The sequence below is a fragment of the Petromyzon marinus genome, chromosome 39 (genome assembly GCF_048934315.1).
Source record: "Petromyzon marinus isolate PM22_M1 ecotype Great Lakes invasive population chromosome 39, UKy_Petmar_22M1.pri1.0, whole genome shotgun sequence".
NCBI classification, from domain to species: Eukaryota; Metazoa; Chordata; class Hyperoartia; order Petromyzontiformes; family Petromyzontidae; genus Petromyzon; species Petromyzon marinus.
This window is the reverse complement of record NC_133705.1, coordinates 4,374,409-4,396,118: the sequence shown is the minus strand read 5'-3', so window position 1 is coordinate 4,396,118 and position 21,710 is coordinate 4,374,409. Positions and strand designations below refer to the sequence as shown.

General features: G+C 53.0%; 1 protein-coding gene across 2 annotated transcripts in view; it reads right to left on the bottom strand.

The window, feature by feature from the left end:
* LOC116950560 (uncharacterized) overlaps nt 1-20,769 on the bottom strand; it is a 40,262-nt gene extending 19,493 nt beyond the window's left edge. The window contains exons 1-3 of one of the 2 annotated variants that reach the window (XM_032968440.2): nt 20,227-20,769; nt 15,160-16,649; nt 13,794-13,979 (exon numbers count right to left, since the gene is read on the bottom strand). In XM_032968440.2, coding sequence (XP_032824331.1) covers nt 13,794-13,979; nt 15,160-16,120 — 1,147 coding nt within the window. In that variant the 5' untranslated portion in view covers nt 16,121-16,649; nt 20,227-20,769. Of the gene's footprint in view, nt 1-13,793; nt 13,980-15,159; nt 16,650-20,067; nt 20,206-20,226 lie in introns of those variants that run through there. The other variant, XM_076072833.1, reaches the window with a different exon arrangement.
* Between the last annotated feature and the right edge of the window lie 941 nt (nt 20,770-21,710).

Below are 21,710 nucleotides of genomic sequence, written 5' to 3'. Positions count from 1 at the left end.
ATGTGTAGGTAGGGCACCGTGGATATAGGATGTGTAGGTAGGGCACCGTGGATATAGGATGTGTAGGTAGGGCACCGTGGATATAGGATGTGTAGCTAGGGCGCCGTGGATATAGGATGTGTGGGTAGGGCACCGTGGATATAGGATGTGTAGCTAAGACACCGTGGATATAGGATGTGTGGGTAGGGCACTGTGGATATAGGATGTGTAGGTAGGGCACTGTGGATATAGGATGTGTAGGTAGGGCACCGTGGATATAGGATGTGTAGGTAGGGCACCGTGGATATAGGATGTGTAGAGGTAGGGCACCGTGGATATAGGATGTGTAGGTAGGGCACCGTGGATATAGGATGTGTAGCTATGACACCGTGGATATAGGATGTGTAGGTAGGACAACGTGGATATAGGATGTGTGGGTAGGGCCCGTGGATATAGGATGTGTAGGTAGGGCACCGTGGATATAGGATGTGTAGGTAGGGCACCGTGGATATAGGATGTGTAGGTAGGGCACCTTGGATATAGGATGTGTGGGTAGGGCACCGTGGATATAGGATGTGTGGGTAGGGCACCGTGGATATAGGATGTGTAGCTAGGGCACCGTGGATATAGGATGTGTAGGTAGGGCACCGTGGATATAGGATGTGTAGGTAGGGCACCTTGGATATAGGATGTGTGGGTAGGGCACCGTGGATATAGGATGTGTAGGTATGGCACCGTGGATATAGGATGTGTAGAGGTAGGGCACCGTGGATATAGGATGTGCAGGTAGGGCACCTTGGATATAGGATGTGTAGGTAGGGCACCGTGGATATAGGATGTGTGGGTAGGGCACCGTGGATATAGGATGTGTAGGTAGGGCACCGTGGATATAGGATGTGTGGATAGGGCACCGTGGATATAGGATGTGTAGAGGTAGGGCACCGTGGATATAGGATGTGTAGCTAGGGCACCGTGGATATAGGATGTGTAGGAAGGGCACCGTGGATATAGGATGTGTAGGTATGGCACCGTGGATATAGGATGTGTGGGTAGAGCACCGTGGATATAGAATGTGTAGGTAGGGCACCGTGGATATAGGATGTGTGGGTAGGGCACCGTGGATATAGGATGTGTAGGTAGGGCACCGTGGATATAGGATGTGAAGGTAGGGCAACGTGGATATAGGATGTGTAGAGGTAGGGCACCGTGGATATAGGATGTGTAGGTATGGCACCGTGGATATAGGATGTGTGGGTAGAGCACCGTGGATATAGAATGTGTAGGTAGGGCACCGTGGATATAGGATGTGTAGGTAGGGCACCGTGGATATAGGATGTGTAGAGGTAGGGCACCGTGGATATAGGATGTGTGGGTAGGGCACCGTGGATATAGGATGTGTGGGTAGGGCACCGTGGATATAGGATGTGTAGGTAGGGCACCGTGGATATAGGATGTGAAGGTAGGGCAACGTGGATATAGGATGTGTGGGTAGGGCACCGTGGATATAGGATGTGTGGGTAGGGCACCGTGGATATAGGATGTGTGGGTAGGGCACCGTGGATATAGGATGTGTAGGTAGGGCACCGTGGATATAGGATGTGTAGAGGTAGGGCAACGTGGATATAGGATGTGTGGGTAGGGCACCGTGGATATAGGATGTGTGGGTAGGGCACCGTGGATATAGGATGTGTAGGCAGGGCACCGTGGACATAGGATGTGTAGGTAGGGCACCGTGGATATAGGATGTGTAGAGGTAGGGCACCGTGGATATAGGATGTGTAGAGGTAGGGAACCGTGGATATAGGATGTGTGGGTAGGGCACCGTGGATATAGGATGTGTGGGTAGGGCACCGTGGATATAGGATGTGTAGAGGTAGGGCACCGTGGTTATAGGATGTGTAGAGGTAGGGAACCGTGGATATAGGATGTGTAGCTAGGACACCGTGGATATAGGATGTGTAGGTAGGGCACCGTGGATATAGGATGTGTGGGTAGGGCACCGTGGATATAGGATGTGTAGGTAGGGCACCGTGGATATAGGATGTGTAGAGGTAGGGCAACGTGGATATAGGATGTGTAGAGGTAGGGAACCGTGGATATAGGATGTGTAGCTAGGACACCGTGGATATAGGATGTGTAGGTAGGGCACCGTGGATATAGGATGTGTGGGTAGGGCACCGTGGATATAGGATGTGTGGGTAGGGCACCGTGGATATAGGATGTGTAGGTAGGGCACCGTGGATATAGGATGTGTAGAGGTAGGGCAACGTGGATATAGGATGTGTAGAGGTAGGGCACCGTGGATATAGGATGTGTAGGTAGGGCACCGTGGATATAGGATGTGTAGGTAGGGCACCGTGGATATAGGATGTGTGGGTAGGGCACCGTGGATATAGGATGTGTAGGTAGGGCACCGTGGATATAGGATGTGTAGGTAGGGCACCGTGGATATAGGATGTGTGGGTAGGGCACCGTGGATATAGGATGTGTAGGTAGGGCACCGTGGATATAGGATGTGTAGAGGTAGGGCACCGTGGATATAGGATGTGTGGGTAGGGCACCATGGATATAGGATGTGTGGGTAGGGCACCGTGGATATAGGATGTGTAGGTAGGGCACCGTGGATATAGGATGTGTAGCTAGGATACCGTGGATATAGGATGTGTAGGTAGGGCACCGTGGATATAGGATGTGTAGGTAGGGCACCGTGGATATAGGATGTGTGGGTAGGGCACCGTGGATATAGGATGTGTAGGTAGGGCACCATGGATATAGGATGTGTGGGTAGGGCACCGTGGATATAGGATGTGTGGGTAGGGCACCGTGGATATAGGATGTGTGGGTAGGGCACCGTGGATATAGGATGTGTGGGTAGGGCACCGTGGATATAGGATGTGTGGGTAGGGCACCGTGGATATAGGATGTGTGGGTAGGGCACCGTGGATATAGGATGTGTAGGTAGGGCACCGTGGATATAGGATGTGTAGGTAGGGCACAGTGGATATAGGATGTGTAGGTAGGGCACTGTGGATATAGGATGTGTAGGTAGGGCACCGTGGATATAGGATGTGTAGGTAGGGCACCGTGGACATAGGATGTGTAGGTAGGGCACCGTGGATATAGGATGTGTAGGTAGGGCACTGTGGATATAGGATGTGTAGGTAGGGCACCGTGGATATAGGATGTGTAGGTAGGGCACCGTGGATATAGGATGTGTAGGTAGGGCACCGTGGATATAGGATGTGTAGGTAGGACACCGTGGATATAGGATGTGTGAGTAGGGCACCGTGGATATAGGATGTGTAGGTAGGGCACTGTGGATATAGGATGTGTAGGTAGGGCACCGTGGATATAGGATGTGTAGGTAGGGCACCGTGGATATAGGATGTGTAGGTAGGGCACCGTGGATATAGGATGTGTAGGTAGGGCACCGTGGATATAGGATGTGTAGCTAGGGCGCCGTGGATATAGGATGTGTGGGTAGGGCACCGTGGATATAGGATGTGTAGCTAAGACACCGTGGATATAGGATGTGTGGGTAGGGCACTGTGGATATAGGATGTGTAGGTAGGGCACTGTGGATATAGGATGTGTAGGTAGGGCACCGTGGATATAGGATGTGTAGGTAGGGCACCGTGGATATAGGATGTGTAGAGGTAGGGCACCGTGGATATAGGATGTGTAGGTAGGGCACCGTGGATATAGGATGTGTAGCTATGACACCGTGGATATAGGATGTGTGGGTAGGACAACGTGGATATAGGATGTGTGGGTAGGGCCCGTGGATATAGGATGTGTAGGTAGGGCACCGTGGATATAGGATGTGTAGGTAGGGCACCGTGGATATAGGATGTGTAGGTAGGGCACCTTGGATATAGGATGTGTGGGTAGGGCACCGTGGTTATAGGATGTGTGGGTAGGGCACCGTGGACATAGGATGTGTAGCTAGGGCACCGTGGATATAGGATGTGTAGGTAGGGCACCGTGGATATAGGATGTGTAGGTAGGGCACCTTGGATATAGGATGTGTGGGTAGGGCACCGTGGATATAGGATGTGTAGGTATGGCACCGTGGATATAGGATGTGTAGGTAGGGCACTGTGGATATAGGATGTGTAGGTAGGGCACCGTGGATATAGGATGTGTAGGTAGGGCACCGTGGATATAGGATGTGTAGGTAGGGCACCGTGGATATAGGATGTGTAGGTAGGACACCGTGGATATAGGATGTGTGAGTAGGGCACCGTGGATATAGGATGTGTAGGTAGGGCACTGTGGATATAGGATGTGTAGGTAGGGCACCGTGGATATAGGATGTGTAGGTAGGGCACCGTGGATATAGGATGTGTAGGTAGGGCACCGTGGATATAGGATGTGTAGGTAGGGCACCGTGGATATAGGATGTGTAGCTAGGGCGCCGTGGATATAGGATGTGTGGGTAGGGCACCGTGGATATAGGATGTGTAGCTAAGACACCGTGGATATAGGATGTGTGGGTAGGGCACTGTGGATATAGGATGTGTAGGTAGGGCACTGTGGATATAGGATGTGTAGGTAGGGCACCGTGGATATAGGATGTGTAGGTAGGGCACCGTGGATATAGGATGTGTAGAGGTAGGGCACCGTGGATATAGGATGTGTAGGTAGGGCACCGTGGATATAGGATGTGTAGCTATGACACCGTGGATATAGGATGTGTGGGTAGGACAACGTGGATATAGGATGTGTGGGTAGGGCCCGTGGATATAGGATGTGTAGGTAGGGCACCGTGGATATAGGATGTGTAGGTAGGGCACCGTGGATATAGGATGTGTAGGTAGGGCACCTTGGATATAGGATGTGTGGGTAGGGCACCGTGGTTATAGGATGTGTGGGTAGGGCACCGTGGACATAGGATGTGTAGCTAGGGCACCGTGGATATAGGATGTGTAGGTAGGGCACCGTGGATATAGGATGTGTAGGTAGGGCACCTTGGATATAGGATGTGTGGGTAGGGCACCGTGGATATAGGATGTGTAGGTATGGCACCGTGGATATAGGATGTGTAGAGGTAGGGCACCGTGGATATAGGATGTGTAGGTAGGGCACCTTGGATATAGGATGTGTAGGTAGGGCACCGTGGATATAGGATGTGTGGGTAGGGCACCGTGGATATAGGATGTGTAGGTAGGGCACCGTGGATATAGGATGTGTGGATAGGGCACCGTGGATATAGGATGTGTAGAGGTAGGGCACCGTGGACATAGGATGTGTAGCTAGGGCACCGTGGATATAGGATGTGTAGGAAGGGCACCGTGGATATAGGATGTGTAGGTATGGCACCGTGGATATAGGATGTGTAGGTAGGGCACCGTGGATATAGGATGTGTAGAGGTAGGGCACCATGGATATAGGATGTGTAGGTATGGCACCGTGGATATAGGATGTGTGGGTAGAGCACCGTGGATATAGGATGTGTAGGTAGGGCACCGTGGATATAGGATGTGTAGGTAGGGCACCGTGGATATAGGATGTGTAGAGGTAGGGCACCGTGGATATAGGATGTGTGGGTAGGGCACCGTGGATATAGGATGTGTGGGTAGGGCACCGTGGATATAGGATGTGTAGGTAGGGCACCGTGGATATAGGATGTGTGGGTAGGGCACCGTGGATATAGGATGTGTAGGTGGGGCACCGTGGATATAGGATGTGTAGGTAGGGCACCGTGGATATAGGATGTGTAGGTAGGGCACCGTGGATATAGGATGTGAAGGTAGGGCACCGTGGATATAGGACGTGTAGGTAGGGCACCGTGGATATAGGATGTGTAAAGGTAGGGCACCGTGGATATAGGATGTGTGGGTAGGGCACCGTGGATATAGGATGTGTAGGTAGGGCACCGTGGATATAGGATGTATAGGTAGGGCACCGTGGATATAGGATGTGTAGCTAGGACACCGTGGATATAGGATGTGTAGGTAGGGCACCGTGGATATAGGATGTGTGGGTAGGGCACCGTGGATATAGGATGTGTGGGTAGGGCACCGTGGATATAGGATGTGTAGGTAGGGCACCGTGGACATAGGATGTGTAGAGGTAGGGCAACGTGGATATAGGATGTGTAGAGGTAGGGCACCGTGGATATAGGATGTGTAGGTAGGGCACCGTGGATATAGGATGTGTAGGTAGGGCACCGTGGATATAGGATGTGTGGGTAGGGCACCGTGGATATAGGATGTGTAGGTAGGGCACCGTGGATATAGGATGTGTAGGTAGGGCACCGTGGATATAGGATGTGTGGGTAGGGCACCGTGGATATAGGATGTGTAGGTAGGGCACCGTGGATATAGGATGTGTAGAGATAGGGCACCGTGGATATAGGATGTGTGGGTAGGGCACCATGGATATAGGATGTGTGGGTAGGGCACCGTGGATATAGGATGTGTAGGTAGGGCACCGTGGATATAGGATGTGTAGCTAGGACACCGTGGATATAGGATGTGTAGGTAGGGCACCGTGGATATAGGATGTGTAGGTAGGGCACCGTGGATATAGGATGTGTGGGTAGGGCACCGTGGATATAGGATGTGTAGGTAGGGCACCGTGGATATAGGATGTGTGGGTAGGGCACCGTGGATATAGGATGTGTGGGTAGGGCACCGTGGATATAGGATGTGTGGGTAGGGCACCGTGGATATAGGATGTGTGGGTAGGGCACCGTGGATATAGGATGTGTGGGTAGGGCACCGTGGATATAGGATGTGTGGGTAGGGCACCGTGGATATAGGATGTGTAGGTAGGGCACCGTGGATATAGGATGTGTAGGTAGGGCACAGTGGATATAGGATGTGTAGGTAGGGCACTGTGGATATAGGATGTGTAGGTAGGGCACCGTGGATATAGGATGTGTAGGTAGGGCACCGTGGACATAGGATGTGTAGGTAGGGCACCGTGGATATAGGATGTGTAGGTAGGGCACTGTGGATATAGGATGTGTAGGTAGGGCACCGTGGATATAGGATGTGTAGGTAGGGCACCGTGGATATAGGATGTGTAGGTAGGGCACCGTGGATATAGGATGTGTAGGTAGGGCACCGTGGATATAGGATGTGTGAGTAGGGCACCGTGGATATAGGATGTGTAGGTAGGGCACTGTGGATATAGGATGTGTAGGTAGGGCACCGTGGATATAGGATGTGTAGGTAGGGCACCGTGGACATAGGATGTGTAGGTAGGGCACCGTGGATATAGGATGTGTAGGTAGGGCACCGTGGATATAGGATGTGTAGCTAGGGCGCCGTGGATATAGGATGTGTGGGTAGGGCACCGTGGATATAGGATGTGTAGCTAAGACACCGTGGATATAGGATGTGTGGGTAGGGCACTGTGGATATAGGATGTGTAGGTAGGGCACTGTGGATATAGGATGTGTAGGTAGGGCACCGTGGATATAGGATGTGTAGGTAGGGCACCGTGGATATAGGATGTGTAGAGGTAGGGCACCGTGGATATAGGATGTGTAGGTAGGGCACCGTGGATATAGGATGTGTAGCTATGACACCGTGGATATAGGATGTGTGGGTAGGACAACGTGGATATAGGATGTGTGGGTAGGGCCCGTGGATATAGGATGTGTAGGTAGGGCACCGTGGATATAGGATGTGTAGGTAGGGCACCGTGGATATAGGATGTGTAGGTAGGGCACCTTGGATATAGGATGTGTGGGTAGGGCACCGTGGTTATAGGATGTGTGGGTAGGGCACCGTGGATATAGGATGTGTAGCTAGGGCACGGTGGATATAGGATGTGTAGGTAGGGCACCGTGGATATAGGATGTGTAGGTAGGGCACCTTGGATATAGGATGTGTGGGTAGGGCACCGTGGATATAGGATGTGTAGGTATGGCACCGTGGATATAGGATGTGTAGAGGTAGGGCACCGTGGATATAGGATGTGTAGGTAGGGCACCTTGGATATAGGATGTGTAGGTAGGGCACCGTGGATATAGGATGTGTGGGTAGGGCACCGTGGATATAGGATGTGTAGGTAGGGCACCGTGGATATAGGATGTGTGGATAGGGCACCGTGGATATAGGATGTGTAGAGGTAGGGCACCGTGGATATAGGATGTGTAGCTAGGGCACCGTGGATATAGGATGTGTAGGAAGGGCACCGTGGATATAGGATGTGTAGGTATGGCACCGTGGATATAGGATGTGTAGGTAGGGCACCGTGGATATAGGATGTGTAGAGGTAGGGCACCGTGGATATAGGATGTGTAGGTATGGCACCGTGGATATAGGATGTGTGGGTAGAGCACCGTGGATATAGGATGTGTAGGTAGGGCACCGTGGATATAGGATGTGTAGGTAGGGCACCGTGGATATAGGATGTGTAGAGGTAGGGCACCGTGGATATAGGATGTGTGGGTAGGGCACCGTGGATATAGGATGTGTGGGTAGGGCACCGTGGATATAGGATGTGTAGGTAGGGCTCCGTGGATATAGGATGTGTGGGTAGGGCACCGTGGATATAGGATGTGTAGGTGGGGCACCGTGGATATAGGATGTGTAGGTAGGGCACCGTGGATATAGGATGTGTAGGTAGGGCACCGTGGATATAGGATGTGAAGGTAGGGCACCGTGGATATAGGACGTGTAGGTAGGGCACCGTGGATATAGGATGTGTAAAGGTAGGGCACCGTGGATATAGGATGTGTGGGTAGGGCACCGTGGATATAGGATGTGTAGGTAGGGCACCGTGGATATAGGATGTATAGGTAGGGCACCGTGGATATAGGATGTGTAGCTAGGACACCGTGGATATAGGATGTGTGAGTAGGTCACCGTGGATATAGGATGTATAGGTAGGGCACCGTGGATATAGGATGTGTGGGTAGGGCACCGTGGATATAGGATGTGTAGCTAGGACACCGTGGATATAGGATGTGTGAGTAGGTCACCGTTGATATAGGATGTGTAGGTGGGGCACCGTGGATATAGGATGTGTGGGTAGGGCACCGTGGATATAGGATGTGTAGGCAGGGCACCGTGGATATAGGATGTGTAGGTAGGGCACCGTGGATATAGGATGTGTGGGTCGGGCACCGTGGATATAGGATGTGTGGGTAGGGCACCGTGGATATAGGATGTGTGGGTAGGGCACCGTGGATATAGCATGTGTGGGTAGGGCACCGTGGATATAGGAAGTGTTGGTAGGGCACCGTGGATATAGGATGTGTGGGTAGGGCACCATGGATATAGGATGTGTAGGTAGGGCACCGTGGAAATAGGATGTGTGGGTAGGGCACTGTGGATATAGGATGTGTAGGTAGGGCACCGTGGAAATAGGATGTGTAGGTAGGGCACTGTGGATATAGGATGTGTGAGTAGGGCACCGTGGATATAGGATGTGTAGGTAGGGCACCATGGATATAGGATGTGTAGGTAGGGCACCGTGGATATAGGATGTGTAGGTAGGGCACCGTGGATATAGGATGTGTGGGTAGGGCACCGTGGATATAGGATGTGTAGGTAGGGCACCTTGGATATAGGATGTGTGGGTAGGGCACCATGGATATAGGATGTGTAGGTACGGCACCGTGGATATAGGATGTGTGGGTAGGGCACCGTGGATATAGGATGTGTAGGAAGGGCACCGTGGATATAGGATGTGTAGGTAGTGCACCGTGGATATAGGATGTGTGGGTAGGGCACCGTGGATATAGGATGTGTAGGTATGGCACCGTGGATATAGGATGTGTAGGTAGGGCACCGTGGATATAGGATGTGTAGGTAGGGCACCGTGGATATAGGATGTGTAGGTAGGGCACCGTGGATATAGGATGTGTAGGTAGGGCACCGTGGATATAGGATGTGTGGGTAGGGCACCGTGGATATAGGATGTGTGGGTAGGGCACCGTGGATATAGGATGTGTAGGTGGGGCACCATGGATATAGGATGTGTAGAGGTAGGGCACCGTGGATATAGGATGTGTAGGTAGGGCACCGTGGATACAGGATGTGTGGGTAGGGCACCGTGGATATAGGATGTGTAGGTAGGGCACCGTGAATATAGGATGTGTGGGTAGGGCACCGTGGATATAGGATGTGTAGGTGGGGCACCATGGATATAGGATGTGTAGAGGTAGGGCACCGTGGATATAGGATGTGTAGGTAGGGCACCGTGGATACAGGATGTGTGGGTAGGGCACCGTGGATATAGGATGTGTAGGTAGGGCACCGTGGATATAGGATGTGTAGGTAGGGCACCGTGGATATAGGATGTGTGGGTAGGGCACCGTGGATATAGGATGTGTAGGTAGGGCACCTTGGATATAGGATGTGTGGGTAGGGCACCATGGATATAGGATGTGTAGGTAGGGCACTGTGGATATAGGATGTGTGAGTAGGGCACCGTGGATATAGGATGTGTAGGTAGGGCACCATGGATATAGGATGTGTAGGTAGGGCACCGTGGATATAGGATGTGTAGGTAGGGCACCGTGGATATAGGATGTGTGGGTAGGGCACCGTGGATATAGGATGTGTAGGTAGGGCACCTTGGATATAGGATGTGTGGGTAGGGCACCATGGATATAGGATGTGTAGGTACGGCACCGTGGATATAGGATGTGTGGGTAGGGCACCGTGGATATAGGATGTGTAGGAAGGGCACCGTGGATATAGGATGTGTAGGTAGTGCACCGTGGATATAGGATGTGTGGGTAGGGCACCGTGGATATAGGATGTGTAGGTATGGCACCGTGGATATAGGATGTGTAGGTAGGGCACCGTGGATATAGGATGTGTAGGTAGGGCACCGTGGATATAGGATGTGTAGGTAGGGCACCGTGGATATAGGATGTGTAGGTAGGGCACCGTGGATATAGGATGTGTGGGTAGGGCACCGTGGATATAGGATGTGTGGGTAGGGCACCGTGGATATAGGATGTGTAGGTGGGGCACCATGGATATAGGATGTGTAGAGGTAGGGCACCGTGGATATAGGATGTGTAGGTAGGGCACCGTGGATACAGGATGTGTGGGTAGGGCACCGTGGATATAGGATGTGTAGGTAGGGCACCGTGAATATAGGATGTGTGGGTAGGGCACCGTGGATATAGGATGTGTAGGTGGGGCACCATGGATATAGGATGTGTAGAGGTAGGGCACCGTGGATATAGGATGTGTAGGTAGGGCACCGTGGATACAGGATGTGTGGGTAGGGCACCGTGGATATAGGATGTGTAGGTAGGGCACCGTGGATATAGGATGTGTAGGTAGGGCACCGTGGATATAGGATGTGTAGGTAGGGCACCGTGGATATAGGATGTGTGGGTAGGGCACCGTGGATATAGGATGTGTGGGTAGGGCACCGTGGATATAGGATGTGTGGGTAGGGCACCGTGGATATAGGATGTGTGAGTAGGGCACCGTGGATATAGGATGTGTAGGTAGGGCACCGTGGATATAGGATGTGTGGGTAGGGCACCATGGATATAGGATGTGTAGGTAGGGCACCGTGGAAATAGGATGTGTGGGTAGGGCACTGTGGATATAGGATGTGTAGGTAGGGCACCGTGGAAATAGGATGTGTAGGTAGGGCACTGTGGATATAGGATGTGTGAGTAGGGCACCGTGGATATAGGATGTGTAGGTAGGGCACCGTGGATATAGGATGTGTAGGTAGGGCACCGTGGATATAGGATGTGTAGGTAGGGCACCGTGGATATAGGATGTGTAGGTAGGGCACTGTGGATATAGGATGTGTGGGTAGGGCACCGTGGATATAGAATGTGTAGGTAGGGCACCTTGGATATAGGATGTGTGGGTAGGGCACCATAGATATAGGATGTGTAGGTACGGCACCGTGGATATAGGATGTGTGGGTAGGGCACCGTGGATATAGGATGTGTAGGAAGGGCACCGTGGATATAGGATGTGTAGGTAGTGCACCGTGGATATAGGATGTGTGGGTAGGGCACCGTGGATATAGGATGTGTAGGTATGGCACCGTGGATATAGGATGTGTAGGTAGGGCACCGTGGATATAGGATGTGTAGAGGTAGGGCACCGTGGATATAGGATGTGTAGGTAGGGCACCGTGGATATAGGATGTGTAGGTAGGGCACCGTGGATATAGGATGTGTAGGTAGGGCACCGTGGATATAGGATGTGTAGGTAGGGCACCGTGGATATAGGATGTGTGGGTAGGGCACCGTGGATATAGGATGTGTAGGTAGGGCACCGTGGATATAGGATGTGTGGGTAGGGCACCGTGAATATAGGATGTGTGGGTAGGGCACCGTGGATATAGGATGTGTAGGTGGGGCACCATGGATATAGGATGTGTAGAGGTAGGGCACCGTGGATATAGGATGTGTAGGTAGGGCACCGTGGATACAGGATGTGTGGGTAGGGCACCGTGGATATAGGATGTGTAGGTAGGGCACCGTGGATATAGGATGTGTAGGTAGGGCACCGTGGATATAGGATGTGTAGGTAGGGCACCGTGGATATAGGATGTGTGGGTAGGGCACCGTGGATATAGGATGTGTGGGTAGGGCACCGTGGATATAGGATGTGTGGGTAGGGCACCGTGGATATAGGATGTGTGAGTAGGGCACCGTGGATATAGGATGTGTAGGTAGGGCACCGTGGATATAGGATGTGTAGGTAGGGCACCGTGGATATAGGATGTGTGGGTAGGGCACCGTGGATATAGGATGTGTAGGTAGGGCACCGTGGATATAGGATGTGTAGCTAGGACACCGTGGATATAGGATGTGTGAGTAGGGCACCGTGGATATAGGATGTGTAGGTAGGGCACCGTGGATATAGGATGTGTGAGTAGGTCACCGTGGATATAGGATGTGTGGGTAGGGCACCGTGGATATAGGATGTGTGGGTAGGGCACCGTGGATATAGGATGTGTAGGTAGGGCACCGTGGATATAGGATGTGTGGGTAGGGCACCGTGGATATAGGATGTGTGGGTAGGGCACCGTGGATATAAGATGTGTAGGTAGGGCACCGTGGATATAGGATGTGTGGGTAGGGCACCGTGGATATAGGATGTGTGGGTAGGGCACCGTGGATATAGGATGTGTGGGTAGGGCACCGTGGATATAGGATGTGTGAGTAGGTCACCGTGGATATAGGATGTGTAGGTAGGGCACCGTGGATATAGGATGTGTGGGTAGGGCACCGTGGATATAGGATGTGTGGGTAGGGCACCGTGGATATAAGATGTGTAGGTAGGGCACCGTGGATATAGGATGTGTGGGTAGGGCACCGTGGATATAGGATGTGTGGGTAGGGCACCGTGGATATAGGATGTGTGGGTAGGGCACCGTGGATATAGGATGTGTAGAGGTAGGGCACCGTGGATATAGGATGTGTGGGTAGGGCACCGTGGATATAGGATGTGTTGGTAGGGCACCGTGGATATAGGATGTGTAGAGGTAGGGCACCGTGAATATAGGATGTGTAGGTAGGGCACCGTGGATATAGGATGTGTGGGTAGGGCACTGTGGATATAGGATGTGTGGGTAGGGCACCGTGGATATAGGATGTGTGGGTAGGACACCGTGGATATAGGATGTGTAGGTAGGGCACTGTGGATATAGGATGTGTAGGTAGGGCACTGTGGATATAGGATGTGTGGGTAGGGCACCGTGGATATAGGATGTGTGGGTAGGGCACCGTGGCACGGCCCTGGCTCAACTCGGTTGTTTCCAGTGGAAAGGACGTAAGAATGCCAAAGAGGAGCACTGCGGGTCGAGGAAGTGCGGGCAGGGCACTGTGGGCACATGGAGCGCGAGTAGGGCGGCACCGTTCACGGGCTCCATGAAGGCGGCGATGGCTCCGGTCATGCGGAGCACCTGCGCGGCGTGCAAGGTCAAGCGGTCGCGGGCAGCGTGCGCGTCGAGCCGACCCCGGTAGGCAAAGTCCAGGAGCCGGGACACGGCCAGAGGGCCCAGCATGGGGGGCAGCTCGCACAGCCAGCGCCCGGGCACAGCTGCGCACAAAAGACAGAGGCAAAGATCCCACCCCCCCCCGTATAGGCTTATCAGATTGTTGGAGGCCGAGCCGACCTAGATGAGGCCCAGGACTGGTTGAGATAACCGTCACTGGTGTTGGACGTGAACGGCAATCGAACCAGGGTGACCGCACACACGCGCATGCACACACGCGGGTCGCCGGGTTAGTAACGCAGCGTGCTAACCCGCTACACTCCCGCTTCCTGCAGACGCACGTACGCACAGGCACATTCGAAGGTATGCAAAAGACAAAGATCCTCCGTATAGCCTTAACAGACTGTTCGGGCAAGTGCTGTTAGCGAGTAGCACCTGTGAAGGCCGGTTCCAGCACACGAGGGGGTGGGTGGCCAGCACCACGCCCGGCAGCCTTTGTCTCCCCAGTGGCGATGTTTACTAAACACCGCACCAGGTACTCATTTGAGGAAGAGTCATCCTCGGGGTGGCCCAGCACCGATTCAAATATTAGTCACTAGAGTTGGTGGCACTTGGGTCACCGGGTTCGTAGCGTAATGTCTAACCGTTGTGCCACCACTCCTCCAGCCGCGGACACACATACAGGCATGCATGCACAGGGAGGCAAAGTTAAAAAAAAAACACATGGACAGGCACAAACACAACACGTTGGGTGAACACAAACGTGCGAGGAACACAAATTAACAGGGACACAAGGCATGACTCATCCATTACAAAGCTCATGTTCATGACGCATGGCCATAATCGTGAAAAAACATTTTTTTGCAATTAAAATGTATTATATTCTGCAAGCACTTTTTTTTCAGTGCGATTTGATAAATGGCAGTGTAAAAGGGTGCCATGATGCACCAAACCAGGGCCAAATTAAAACGGTGATTGTAATGTAATTGTACTTTTCAGCTAACGATGCTGCCTTAACTGTATTTAAAATTGACCAAGTCTGCCCAGTATTCACGTGCAATTATGGCACCAATTTCTTTTTCTGCACACGGCAAGAGCTGCGAGCCATTTGAAAGTTTTCCGCACTCGAACCCAGCTCAGCGCTCTGATCGACTTCCGAGCCACGTCGCAAAAAAAAGACTGACTTAACCTGACGGTCATAATCCGAGATAAAAAAAACTAGTTAAATGTTTACTTGTGTATTGCTAGGGGCAGGCCAATGCGTTGTGACATGGGGAGGGAAACCTGGTCGGAGGCGAGGAATCCACTGGCCCAGCGAGCTGGGATGAATCGTCGGCGTCTCAATCTTCGTGGCCATCTCCGCATCCTTTACAGGTTCCTGCTCCTCTGCCACAGCCGTCTCCGGGTCACTTCTCTCAGTCACTTCGCTGCTGTGCTCCTCAGCCGCCTGATAGCAACTTAAAGCTGTCTCTCCAATCACTATCTCCACAATCCTCAGGACCGCCTGCTCTTCCTTTAGAGCGGCATCTCCCTCTTTCCACGTAACCTCCTCTCCTCCTTCCTTTACATTCGTTTGCGCATCCGTTGTCATCGTCTCCCCTCCCTCCAGAGCTGTCGCCCCTTCCGTCGCGGCTGCGCCGCCGCCGTCGTTTCTGATGGCCGCGCCAAGGCCGTCCTTCTCAGTCGACGTCTGGTCTCTCGCATCGGCCTCCTCCTCCTCCTCCTCTGTCCTCAAGGCCACATCAACGCCACTTCCTTCGCTCCCTGCGTGGCCATTGCTACCAGCCGAGGTCTCCTCGTTCCCGACCATCTCCCCGTCCTCCCACGCGCGTTCCCACCGGTCTGCCCCCACGTCGTTAGCATCGCCGCCGCCGCCGCCGCCGTCCTCCACGTCCCCGTGCGTCTCGACGACCGCGTCTCGAAAGAGAGGGCTGCACGCGGCCAGCACGGCGCGGTGGCACGGCATCACAACCACGAGCTCCCCGGCACCGCCTCCCGTTCCCTCTCCTCCCCCGCCAGCTCCGTCCGCTCCCCCTGCTCCCGATGCTCTCCCTCGGCCGAGCTCCCTCCCCGCGCCCCTCCTCCGCCTGGTTGTGCCGCATCCCGACGATGCTGCAGCAGCGGGAGGAGCAGGAGGAACGTGGACGATGAGCGCCAGGTCGCAGAGCGAGGAGCCCGAGAGGCGCTGGGCGCTCAGCGTCGTCATGATGGAGACGCAGTGGTCGGGGCACGGACGAACCGTCATGGTGTCAGTGGAGGGGAGGAGGCGGAGAAAGAGGAGGTGGTGAAAATGGTAGCGGTAGGGAGGAGGTGAGAATGGTGGGGGTAAGAGGAGGATATAGAGGAGCTGGAGGAAGAGGTCGGCAGAAGAGGAAGGAGAGTAAACCGCGAGGCAGTGGAGATGCAGGATAATTGGATGAAAGATTGAGGTGGAGGAGAAAGCAGAGGGGGCTTAGAGATGGAGGATATGCGAGGGCAAGGAGGGCGGAAAGGAGAGATGCGGTGAAGGTCGAGACGAGATGGGGAGCGTGGAGGAGATGGGGAGCGTGGAGGAGATGGGGAGCGTGGAGGAGATTGGGAGCTTGGAGGAGATTGGGAGCGTGGAGGAGATTGGGAGCGTGGAGGAGATGGGGAGCGTGGAGGAAATTGGGAGCGTGGAGGCAGGGGAGGGATGAGGAGACTGCGAACGAGGTGGACGAGGAGAGGCGATGGTGGCGTTAGCAGAACGGGCAGAGCCACGCAATTCGCCTGGAAGACGAGTGGACTCCAATTCCCTGCAAAATTAATTGTCACAATGTCAGTGGCAATGTCACAGTCCCGGTGCCAAAGTCCTGGTGTCAAAGTCCTGTTGTCACAGTGTCAGTGTCACAGTGTCACAGTGTCAGTGTCACAGTGTCAGTGTCACAGTGTCAGTGTCACAGTGTCAGTGTCAGTGTCACAGTGTCAGTGCTGGTGTCACAGTGCTGGTGTCACAGTGTCACAGTGCTGGTGTCACAGTGCTGGTGTCACAGTATTGGTGTCACAGTGCTGGTGTCACAGTGTCAATGTCACAGTGTCAGTGCTGGTGTCACAGTGCCAATGTCACAGTGTCAATGTCACAGTGTCAATGTCACAGTGCTGGTGTCACAGTGTTGGTGTCACAGTGTCAATGTCACAGTGTCAGTGTCACAGTGTCAGTGTCACAGTGTAAATGTCACAGTGTCAGTGTCACAGTGTAAATGTCACAGTGTCAATGTCACAGTGTCAATGTCACAGTGCTGGTGTCACAGTGCTGGTGTCACAGTGCTGGTGTCACAGTGTAAATGTCACAGTGTCAATGTCACAGTACTGGTGTCACAGTGTTGGTGTCACAGTGTCAGTGTCACAGTGTCAGTGTCACAGTACTGGTGTCACAGTGTTGGTGTCACAGTGCCGGTGTCACAGTGTCAGTGTCACAGTGTCAGTGTCACAGTACTGGTGTCACAGTGTTGGTGTCACAGTGCCGGTGTAACATCATCACAGCACGGACACGCAAACATTGCTCGTGCAACGTTGTCCCGGTGTTGAGTGCTGGTATCGCGGAACGAGAAGGCGCCCCATGAGCGTCAGACACCGCGTGCACGTGCCGGGGGGGGCGGTGACACGGTGCCAGCCGTAGTCTCAGTGACACGGTGCCAGCCGTAGTCTCAGTGACACGGTGCCAGCCACAGTCTCAGTGACACGGTGCCAGCCACAGTCTCAGTGACACGGTGCTGCCGTAGTCTCAGTCACACTGTGCCAGCCAGTCTCAGTGACACGGTGCCAGCCACAGTCTCAGTGACACGGTGCCAGCCACAGTCTCAGTGACACGGTGCCAGCCGTAGTCTCAGTGACACGGTGCCAGCCAGTCTCAGTGACACGGTGCCAGCCGTAGGCTCAGTGACACGGTGCCAGCCAGTCTCAGTGACACGGTGCCAGCCAGTCTCAGTGACACGGTGCCAGCCGTAGTCTCAGTGACACGGTGCCAGCCAGTCTCAGTGACACGGTGCCAGCCACAGCCTCAGTGGCACGGTGCCAGCCACAGTCTCAGTGACATGGTGCCAGCCGTAGTCTCAGTGACACGGTGCCAGCCGTAGTCTCAGTGACACGGTGCCAGCCGTAGTCTCAGTGACACGGTGCCAGCCAGTCTCAGTGACACGGTGCCAGACGTAGTCTCAGTGACACGGTGCCAGCCAGTCTCAGTGACACGGTGCCAGCCACAGCCTCAATGACACGGTGCCAGCCACAGTCTCAGTGACACGGTGCCAGCCGTAGTCTCAGTGACACGGTGCCAGCCGTAGTCTCAGTGACACGGTGCCAGCCACAGTCTCAGTGACACGGTGCCAGCCGTAGTCTCAGTGACACGGTGCCAGCCACAGTCTCAGTGACACGGTGCCAGTCACAGCCTCAGTGACACGGTGCCAGCCGTAGTCTCAGTGACACGGTGCCAGCCAGTCTCAGTGACACGGTGCCAGCCGTAGTCTCAGTGACACAGTGCCAGCCAGTCTCAGTGACACGGTGCCAGCCGTAGTCTCAGTGACACGGTGTCAGCCACAGTCTCAGTGACACGGTGCCGGTCACAGTCTTAGTGACACGGTGCCAGCCGTAGTCTCAGTGACACGGTGCCGGTTACAGTCTCAGTGACACGGTGCCAGTCACAGCCTCAGTGACACGGTGCCAGCCGTAGTCTCAGTGACACGGTGCCAGCCACAGTCTCAGTGACACGGTGCTAGCCGTAGTCTCAGTGACACGGTGCCAGTCACAGTCTCAGTGACACGGTGCCAGCCACAGTCTCAGTGACACGGTGCCAGCCACAGTCTCAGTGACACGGTGCCAGCCACAGTCTCAGTGACACGGTGCCAGTCACAGTCTCAGTGACGGTGCCAGCCGTAGTCTCAGTGACACGGTGCCAGACACAGTCAGTGACACGGTACCAGTCACAGCCTCAGTGACACGGTGCCAGCCGTAGTCTCAGTGACACGGTGCCAGCCACAGTCTCAGTGACACGGTGCCAGTCACAGCCTCAGTGACACGGTGCCAGCCGTAGTCTCAGTGACACGGTGCCAGCCACAGTCTCAGTGACACGGTGCCAGCCGTAGTCTCAGTGACACGGTGCCAGCCACAGCCTCAGTGACACGGTGCCAGCCGTAGTCTCAGTGACACGGTGCCAGCCACAGTCTCAGTGACACGGTGCCAGTCACAGTCTCAGTGACACGGTGCCAGCCGTAGTCTCAGTGACACGGTGCCAGCCACAGTCTCAGTGACGGTCCCAGCCGTAGTCTCAGTGACACGGTCCCAGCCGTAGTCTCAGTGACACGGTGCCAGCCGTAGTTTCAGTGACACGGTGACAGTCACAGTCTCAGTGACACGGTGCCAGTCACAGCCTCAGTGACACGGTGCCAGCCGTAGTCTCAGTCACACGGTGCCAGCCAGTCTCAGTGACACGGTGCCAGCCACAGTCTCAGTGACACGGTGCCAGCCGTAGTCTCAGTGACACGGTGCCAGCCACAGTCTCAGTGACACGGTGCCAGTCACAGTCTCAGTGACACGGTGCCAGTCACAGCCTCAGTGACACGGTGCCAGCCAGTCTCAGTGACACGGTGCCAGCCACGTTCTCAGTGACACGGTGCCAGCCACAGTCTCAGTGACACGGTGCCAGCCGTAGTCTCAGTGACACGGTGCCAGTCACAGTCTTAGTGACACGGTGCCAGTCACAGCCTCAGTGACACGGTGCCAGCCAGTCTCAGTGACATGGTGCCAGCCAGTCTCAGACACGGTGCCAGCCGTAGTCTCAGTGACACGGTGCCAGCCGTAGTCTCAGTGACACGGTGCCAGCCGTAGTCTCAGTGACACGGTGCCAGCCACAGTCTCAGTGACACGGTGCCAGTCACAGCCTCAGTGACACGGTGCCAGTCACTGATTCAGCCGTGTACGCTCTTGCCACGACGAACTGGCTGTTGACACCTCCACGTTCGCGTGACAGGTGCGAGTCCATCCGCATTGTGTATGTCACGTCAACGTGATGCATCGCGGAACAGGAGGCGTTCTCCACAAATCTGGCTGCTGCCCCCCTGATGATGGCGGTTGCGAAACGTCGTGCTCAAGATTGTAAATGTTGTGGATTTGCTCTCCAACACACCAATGTTGCGATAGCAGTAACGAATTGGCACGTTCCGTTTACGTAACAAACCTTACCAATTGCCCCATGGCGTCGGGTGGTGGCGGGTTTAACGACACATGTATATATATTTACGCGATCGAATTTTTTTAAAAAAAAGACCTCTCGTGGATGACATTGGTCGCGAAAGCCGCCTCCAACAACAATGTTGGCGTTAGGGCGTCGCGCGTTCTCACCTCGAATCGAGCGACGCCGTCCCCGTTATCCGATCACTTCGCGGCGCCACATCTCACTTCGCCGTCTAAACTATAACACTTATAAAGTGTTATCACACTTATAAAGTGTTATAGTTTATCATTTACAACGGGGGAGGGAGGTGGTGGGTGGGTATTAAGTTCACCGCGGTCCCTGGAGCCTCCCGGCCGCCTCGAGTGCCGTTGCCTCGCTCAGCGCTCAGAGTTTAAAACGCTCGAGGTGAGAATTCAACTTGCAAGTGAAGAGCGAACGGAGGGTTAAATAGTTTGTGTTAAACTGTTTTACATCAGAGGCGCTCTGTTCGGAGGCGGGAGCCTGTGGCGCGTGGAGCCGCGAGGCCGCGCAGGAAGACTAGGCCGCATGTCCCAACGTCAAATCGTCCGGGCTGCGTGGAGGAAACGTAGCACGGTTTTTTTTTAGTTCCGGCGGTGGGTGGAGCTGTCCGTGGCTGAGCTCCGGAAAAAAACAAAACCCCCATAATTGCCAGCGAGCGGAGCCCAACGGGAGGGGTAAACACGCGCTTCGCTGATTTAACCGCAATACGTTTCCACGTGACAAGCCACTTGATTGAGCTATCGTTTGTGGCCAGGTTGTTTCTGTAAAGATAAGTTAATAGTTCAGTGAGCTTCAGCTGGTAATAAAGAATATGTAGTTTCGTTTTATTCGTGTCTGTCAAGGTTATTTGTTTACCTTTCCTATACTTTGCACTCCTATCGTATTTTTGTATTGTTTGTTATTGGAACTTTCTGACCAATCCCTACTGGACAATCTGTGAAAAAGGAGCTTTTTAGCTCATCGGATTTCTCCTGTATACAGATTCTGATTCTAACATAATACGCCATTTGGTTGAGCTATCATTTGTGGCCAGGTCGCTTCTGAACAATAAGTTAATTCTAGATTTTAAGTGTTCGTGACTGCAAGGATCTTTGGTTCTTTCGGTAAAGTCACGTGGGTATAAAATAAGTAATAAATATAATAAAACAAAAATGAATTTCGTTGTTTTCATTTTTGTTTTATTTAAAATCTATTTTATTATTTCTTACCTACGTGACTTTACCGAATAAGTTAATAGTTCTGTGGGCTTTAGCCGGTAAGATTAAACAATGTCTGAGTTGGTTCTTTCGGTAAAGTCACGTAGAATGAGAATAAAATAATAAATTGATAAAATAAAATAACACAATATTCTGTCCTCCAGACAGTCTCGTCCCTTCACCTGATGAAGGCCGCTTGTGTTGTGGCCGAAACGTCGTGAGACTATTATTGTGTTATTTTATTTTATCAATTTATTATTTTATTCTCATTCTACGTGACTTTACCGAAAGAACCAAAAAAGATGAATCCTTGCAGTCACGAAAGCTTTAAATCGAAAATAAACTATGTTTTGCTTATATATTTTTTAAAGTTATTTGTTTATATTTGCTATACTTTGTATTGTTTGTTATTGGAACTTTCTGACCAACCCCTA